Source organism: Betta splendens, chromosome 13 (assembly GCF_900634795.4).
Source record: "Betta splendens chromosome 13, fBetSpl5.4, whole genome shotgun sequence".
Classification (NCBI taxonomy): Eukaryota; Metazoa; Chordata; class Actinopteri; order Anabantiformes; family Osphronemidae; genus Betta; species Betta splendens.
Window position 1 is genome coordinate 10,923,260 of NC_040893.2, and position 7,659 is coordinate 10,930,918.

Here is a 7,659-nt window from a genome sequence, read left to right on the forward strand (position 1 = left end):
ACTTCGCTGGAGCAAATCAAAGAAAGTTTACTGAATAGTCTGCAGAACTTGCAATGCTCAAAAAAGACGGGCTGTAAGAGCTGGGAGTCTGTTCAATCCAAAGACATACTGACATTGAACACATCTGGCACCTACTGCTGTAAAGGCTCAAACCTTTACTGTCGTCTGGAGGTACAGGTACTAAAAGGTGAGCATACATATTTGTATGTGCTTGTGTAGAAAATTAAAATAAGTAATTTACACTGAACTACCAAAATCTCTACTGCTATTCATTTATCAGGTTGTTTATATGTTTATGGTGTGGAATTCTCAAAAAACCCCGAATGCAAAATAAATGTTGACAAGCAATACTGTGCAAACGCATGTCTGAAGAATCAGAGCTGTCATTTCTTCACTTTCAACAAAAGGTGAACGTCTGCTACACAAATATACACTAGCATCTTTGTCAGCAGATTGACTCTTTACAGACCCACAACATCACTTTTCATCTGATTCAACTAAACTGTTTTTGCAGAAGCAAAGATTGTTTCCTGATGGCATCAATTGATTTAAAGGATATAAACATCGATGGAAATATCTTCTCAGGGTACTTTCAAAAGAACTACTGCACAGATGGTAAATGATTGTAATGTAAATTAAATGAAAGTCTGCAAAAACAAACATGGACTGAAAGCAAATGCAAAAAATGTAAAATGCACTGATTTGTAATATTGATCCATATCCTGATTCTGATCTGTTTTCTGCATTTTGGTAGCCTCGTTGGCGGATTTAATCACCCCCTTTAACAATTCTGGTGGGTCAACAGATTAATGAATTGCCAAATTGATAACTGAGGACTGGACACGACATCCAGTTTGTGTGTGGTGCAACAGAACTTAATGTCATTTCTTTTTGTTTTAGATTACGACACAGGACTCTATTTTTACAATGACAGCAGAAGCTGGTTTTATGCTCTTAGGTTCTGTGGCACACAGAATTACACTCTGGTTGAGATCACTGATGGCACGGTGGAGGATGACGTAACAAATCTACTACAAAATGAGACAGTCACACAGAACGGGGTGTGGGTCGGTCTGGAACGCCCCATCTTTGGCTTCGACACCACCTGGAGGTGGATTACAGGAGGAGAAGTTAACACGTCTCAGTGGAGCAGCAGCTCTCCTCCATCCTCCACTAACAAATACTGTGGGAAGATAATCTGGGTGAACGAGACACAAACAATTAAACTGCTTGATGACGACTGTTTTAAAGAGTTACCTTTTATCTGCCAAGGTAAGATGTTTAAATGAAGCCTCAGTCAGATTTTTCATCATTTTTCTTGACAGTAAAGAAATACTGATCACCTTTGTCTTTATTCTACCAGATTCTACATAAAGACTGTGAAGTCCGGACAATTCTCATTTTTATTCTTCTTTTTGTGACTTTTTTTTAATATTCTTGATTTTCACCAGGGCATTGAAAGTAACATACAGATGTGTTAAACCATCAGTTATACTATAAATATAATAAACTATTGTGTTTACTCACAACATAAGCACCAAAAAAAATACTCATTTGAGAATCTTACAAATGTAAACAACATCTTGGCAAAAACAAAATATAATTCTTTGTTGTCTTTTTTGTCAGAATCTGAAAGCTCATTTTCCATAAAAAGACATTTAAGCTATTAGAGGAGCTTAGTATGTACACAGCACTGATGTTTCCCACACAACCCACTGATTCACATTGCACTGAAGACATTTAATTTTCTTTACTCTGAAATATTTTTATTTCTTAAGTCTTCAGAGTTTAATGTAGTTTTATACCTGACTAATGAGAAAGAATGATTTTACTCTCACTATTACATAGAAGTAACAGATTTATTTCATATTCCTAAAGAAACATCTGCAGAAATGTTTGAATGCAGAGATAACATCTGTTAAGTGTTTCACATCTTCTAATTCTTGTTACATTACATCCCCTAAATTAAAAAAAACATTAAAAAAAATATATATATATATATGAGGAGTTTTATTATGTATCACATATGTAGTTGAGCAGAGGCACATCCACGTCAGGATGCATTTCAATTAGTGCTAACTTAAGACATGGCAGCCGTAATGTTGTACTACCTTACGCCCAGTGCAGCTAAATGCATAGAATACATTTTATTTGGCCTGTTACACATTACAGACAAACCCTTTTATACTTAAATAAAGTAAAATCAAACATATAAGACCTAATAGTCATCAAACCCAAAATGCCATGGATTTAAACAGTTCAGCTCTGTGTTCTCCACATCATTTTTCTATCTCATCTTGAGACCGCTGTGACAGTGCTTCTCCTCCGGTAGTGATGGTGACTCACTCATCTACCTGGATCATCTCTCTGAGGCACTCCTTTAGGTTGGCCACTCTATCTGCCGGAGCTTTCTCTATGGTCTGCTCCAGCAGCCGCTGCGCCTCGTCCAGCCCGCCCACCTTGGGGGCGTTTTGGCGGTACAGGTACCCACGCAGCTGATCGTCATGGCAGTCTGTGGAAAGCATGCCACACAGGAAGCGTAGGAACAGGTCGTAGTAGCCCAGCGCCGATTTGAAGGTTCGTGTCAGGGCACACTGGATGACGCCTGTCAAACCTGACTTGGACTGATTCTTGGATGTGAGGAACTTGGGCATTTGCAACCCCCCAGAGTCCAGGACGTTCTTACCCTCTGTACGAAACATGGTGAAGACGTACAAGGCGGCCATGAATTCCTGGAAGAAACAAGCATAGTCCCTTTTTAATAGTGATAAACTCCAGCCATATTTTTCAACACATTACAACATAGCGGCCATTGTTAAATATTGAGGCGAGTACTGTCAAATATTTGTACCTGCAAGGAGAAGTGTAAGAAGCAGAACGTCCTCCTTTTCTCTGAGGCTGAAGCAGGAAGCTCAGTACACAGACCAGACAGAATGGTCACTTCTGTCAACTTCAGACCTTGCTCCTTCACATCGTCTTCATAGAACACACCAACATTTCTCTCCAGCATCTTAAACGCCATCTTCCCCATCTTTATCAGGAGGTTTTTGTCCTCGTCAGACCAGTTCTGAATGTAGGAAAAAAATAACAGTACACTGTAACTATAGTTAAGTGTAATTATTTTAGTGATTAACAGCCTGGGTTATAAATGGGAGAATGAAAAACGAATTCAGGTTAAAATAGCTTAATTGAAAAACACGACTAACAGTTGGCAAAGCAGTGATAACATATATAAAATAGGCAATCAGCACCTTTTTCAGCCACTTAGAGAATGAACAACAAAAAGCCAGAGACTGACTGACGTTACCAGGTCATTTTCATTCTTGTCATAGTAGAACTCCAGCTTGCGATTAGTCTGAACGATCACTATGTTGACGTAGAACGGCGTCAGCCTCGGCGGGACATTCCCATAGTCTACATAACGATAGCAGCGCTCGAAGACTGTGGCCACCATCCAGCAGACAAAGGGATTGCGAGCAAGTATTTGGAGTGATGGCAGACGCTTGTAATGGGTCTTGATATCCTGTGCTAACTCAGCATCGTAGCGTCTGGTTATGTAGTCGTCAACCATCTCGCTACTGAAAGAGGGAACATGAAAGAAATAAACTAATAAGAAGATAGTCAAGATTAGTCAAACTAAGAATAAGCAGAAACCAAACCCACACACTCGACACGTACCTGAAGCCCTGAATTTCTGTGACCTTGTCTATGAACTGAGATGGGATTTGTGAGACCGCTGCCGCCCTCCCCAGGATCCAGACCCGGGCTCCACGCAGCACTGTGCCTCGGATGATGTTTACGATCAGCGTGCTAGTGTCTGCTTTAGTGTTATTATCGTTTATTACTGGAGCTTTCTGCAGAAGGAAAGCAAAGGGAAACAAAGCAGGAATGAGCATTAAGCAAAAACATATTGGGTTTTAACTATAAAAAGCATCTTTTGGGTTATACACATTAACTAACGGGAAATGTACCTTATCTTTATAGTGAATGAAACATCTGAGTGCTTTGATCAGGTAGGATATCAATTATTTTTTTCCACAGCTTCAGTATTTTTCTGCATTTACAAATTGTTAGCTATTCCTGACTGAGTTTTATTCTACAAAATTTTATGATTCCACTTAGAGTCAGTGGCAATAAAACAGCTCATATTTCAACAGACTGTAAAATATGAGTAATGAATAATTTGTGACTGTGGGTGATTGAACTTGGCATACAAACTAAGCCCAGCTCAGAAGTCATTTGTGTAATAACTATCAAGAAAATGCAGAAGTAATAATAATATTAATAAAATGCTTACACAGTGTGCAATACTATATAAAGACCCATATTTAAGTTTGTATAATGATTGTGCTTTGCATGTGAACGCCTCTAAAGTCTGGTTGTTACCTCCCAATCCAGTGCATCTTGGTAACAATCGAATGAGTCCATTACGATGAGGAATTTACAGTCCTCTTCCTCCAGGTACTTCATATCTTTGCACTCAGGTTGATAATACTCGATCACTTCCATGATGGACATCGGAGGTTTGCTTCGCAGGGTCCAGAACGCTTGAAATGAAAGTCTGATGACAAACTGCAGATCCTGAACAAAACACAGATATTAAATGACAAAATCATTTAACAAGACCATACAAGTACAAACTATAAAACCTTGTGTAAAACATCATCTAGTGTAATGCAGTTTAAAAGTACATTTTCAATACCTGCTATAGCTGAAGTTAAGTAAACTATGCTTTGAAACATTGACAATTTAGGTTTCTAACTCTGTTGGTCTAAACACACAATGTTTATAAAAACTTAATAACTGAAAATGGATCGTTCTGTTAAAACTCACCCTATTGGCTTTCAGCTCTGCCCAATCCAGACAAAACTTCCCCACAACCACAGACCGGCCTATTCCTGGAATGCCGGTGGTCACCACTGTTCTCACCAGGCTGCCGTCGTCCTTCTTTAGTCTGAACAGATTATTGACACCAACGTAGGTGTCGGCACCGGGGACCTGGAGGGGCGTTGGACATTCCTGTCTGAACTCGTGCGACGGGTCAACTCCTCCGTAAGGACAGGTGGAAATATTGGGCTCAACAAAGACTGTCTCCAAAAGATTTTGCCTTCCAGCTCGAACGACCCCTTCTCGGATGACTTGATATTTTCTGATGAAATACTGCTTCAGATGATATCGCATCAGCACTAGTGGAAGAGAAATCACACACACTGCCGCATTAGGACAACACCTAAAATAAAACTAGTACAAGTTTCAAACAAGTTAATTTATCTCTCTTTTATAAAATAACACAGACATTTTCCAAACCAACATTCAGCTTAGTTAAAATTGTTCAGATGTTCACTTACATCTCTGGCAACCATTCTGTAGTTTCTCTGCCTCTTCTTTCTTGTTGACATTTTCTAACGTGCTTATCGTATGCATCAGAGCACGATCCTGCTCTGCAGAATACATATTTAACACCAACAGTTACAGTTAGTGGTCCTAGCTGTTATTGCAACAACACCTAAATGTATGCAGCTGTTCTAACCTTGATGTTGGGAGATTAGTATTCTGAAGCAAACTACCCCTACTTTATATATTTATGTATTTAGGGCAAAATGATAGTGAACTGCTTTATTGGTGATGTAATAGCAGCACATTATACAAAGTTAAAAGAAGCGTGTTGACTGGACAACACGCAGAATTCAACGTTTGCATAAGTATGTTTATATCTACACAAAACCTCTGGGTTTACTTGCCAAGTACTTCCAGGATCTTGTCCACAAAATCAAGAAGGTCTCCATCCATTACTTGCTGCAGCGTGATGCCTGGTTCCCACTGGTAAAACCACATCTTAAATTTGAAAAGCTCCTCCTTGGTGAGGTCTGTCAGAATACTCTGGATACTCTGCAAACCAGTAAGAATTTAAAAGTTTACTCTTGATATTTTGTTATGTGACGTAACAAGATTAGCACTTTGTGGTTACCAAGATTAAACCAATGAGCATGTTCGTGATTAACCTTGAATATATGGGGCAGGTCCTGTTCGGGGTGTAATCTTCCTGGCTGACCATTTTCATCAGTCTGCATATAGTCATCTGGTTCTACAGGCTCAGGTGGTTCTGGGGAATTAGTTATCAATAATTCATCTAGATCCTCTTCCTCTTCCTCTTCTTCTGGATAGATGTCCAGGTCTTCTGATCTGCACATCAATGGAAACGCCTATTGTTACAAGTAGAAGCTGCACAAGCTCAAGCAAAAATCACACATAAAACATCACTCTCACATTACTCCATCCAACTCTCAAAATAATGCTCTTGACAAATTTGGAAGCTATTAAATACTTCTACATATACTAAAAAGTGCAGAAGGTTTTACTTTCATCATTGTAACATGAACCTGAAGAACATCAACGACAAAAATCACCTGGTATCAAAGACAGCAGCTCCTGGTGGTTTGGTTTGCTGCGTTGTTATGGTGTAGAGCGTCTCTGGAGAAGCAGATCGATTCATATGTATCCTGGCCGCCATAAAAAAGGAGTTAGCTTAAAAGCACTTTGACGTCTGATTAATAATTACTTAATGATAATATTGATCTGTTAAAATTCAGGATATACAGTATATGTATATATATTTAAAAGCTCATTTCAGATGTTATATGGACAGTTGCTTAGTTTGAATGATGTTGTGTTGTTAAGCAACCTTAGGTTACAGTGGCTGGAAACCAGGCCATGGTGAGAATAAGAACAAAACCACTTAAACTTTGAAACCGTACCCCGTCCCGTCATGAGACGCTGGTTCAGGTAATGCTACAGGGATCTGTTCTCTAACGCCTCCCTCCTCCTCCTCCGTCTCCATGTCACTTTCGCTCTTCATTGAACCATAACTAGAAGGAGGCCTCATGTGCTTCTTCTTCTCCTCTTCCTCATCTTCACTCTCATGCCTAAAGATCCTAATAGGAGGAAAAATGTGTTATACTATAGGTGAGAGGAAAATAAAGACATGAATTCAGCTCATTTGCTTGAACAGACTAACACAAGACATCATGTTCCTGCATTCATTCACTTCACTTCATTCCTGCATGGAACCAACCATTATCAAAACAAGTGTCCGCTGTCTGATGTATTGACAGCAGGGTACTTTATCTTCCAAACACTAAGTAATCTGTAAGTTAGACTTTACTACACAGGACTTGATTCACTGTTTCCCTCAAGCTAAGACTAAGTCGCAGCTAAGTCGAGTTAGGGACAGAACAAAAACACCCACCTTTCTACCTCGGAGTCTGCGTCCATGTCTCCGTGTATAACACGCTCTCTCACAGCAGCAGAACTCTACGAACCCACAAAGACGCAGCTTTCGTATCAGAATGACAGACACACGGTGCTAGCGACACGTTAGTAGCTCGTTACTGTAAGCTTACTGTAAAACCTACTGTAAACATAACACGAGCGGTTTACCTGTCTTTGACTATGGTTTACCGAATGAGCATATTCAGTAAACAACTGCTTAAGATAACCATAAATTAAAAGCTATGTCTCCAACCCTCCATTTTTAACTTCTATCGGCGTCATCTAACTTTCGGTTTCGCAGTTTATTTCCGCAAACAGCACAGGAAACATCCCGACAAACCTCGACGTCAAAATAAAAGCCTAAACCTGTTAAGAGGTAATTACACACGT

The 7,659-nt window shown here is 39.6% G+C and overlaps 2 protein-coding genes across 4 annotated transcripts in view; one reads left to right on the forward strand and one right to left on the reverse strand.

The window, feature by feature from the left end:
• Nucleotides 1-1,806, forward strand: part of LOC114867553 (uncharacterized) — a 2,334-nt gene extending 528 nt beyond the window's left edge. The window contains exons 2-7 of one of the 2 annotated variants that reach the window (XM_029170330.3): nucleotides 1-187; nucleotides 281-407; nucleotides 515-615; nucleotides 755-793; nucleotides 901-1,272; nucleotides 1,364-1,806. The exon at nucleotides 1-187 is cut by the window's left edge and continues 47 nt beyond it. In XM_029170330.3, coding sequence (XP_029026163.1) covers nucleotides 1-187; nucleotides 281-407; nucleotides 515-615; nucleotides 755-793; nucleotides 901-1,272; nucleotides 1,364-1,374 — 837 coding nt within the window. In that variant the 3' untranslated portion in view covers nucleotides 1,375-1,806. Of the gene's footprint in view, nucleotides 188-280; nucleotides 408-514; nucleotides 616-754; nucleotides 794-900 lie in introns of both variants that reach the window. The other variant, XM_029170329.3, reaches the window with a different exon arrangement.
• nlrc3l (NLR family, CARD domain containing 3-like) lies at nucleotides 1,386-7,587 on the reverse strand. 2 transcript variants are annotated; one of them, XM_029170327.3, is made up of 13 exons: nucleotides 7,438-7,587; nucleotides 7,247-7,311; nucleotides 6,756-6,932; nucleotides 6,408-6,500; nucleotides 6,003-6,183; nucleotides 5,742-5,889; nucleotides 5,349-5,441; nucleotides 4,834-5,186; nucleotides 4,387-4,581; nucleotides 3,679-3,854; nucleotides 3,308-3,578; nucleotides 2,852-3,067; nucleotides 1,386-2,732 (listed from the first exon to the last, which is right to left on the reverse strand). In XM_029170327.3, exons 2-13 carry the CDS (start codon nucleotides 7,270-7,272, stop codon nucleotides 2,343-2,345), a joined length of 2,319 nt encoding a protein of 772 aa, XP_029026160.1. In that variant the 5' UTR covers nucleotides 7,273-7,311; nucleotides 7,438-7,587; the 3' UTR covers nucleotides 1,386-2,342. The 2 variants fall into 2 exon arrangements, with proteins under 2 accessions (XP_029026160.1, XP_055370250.1); XM_055514275.1 differs by having other exon boundaries at nucleotides 7,247-7,579.
• Nucleotides 7,588-7,659: the final 72 nt, after the last annotated feature.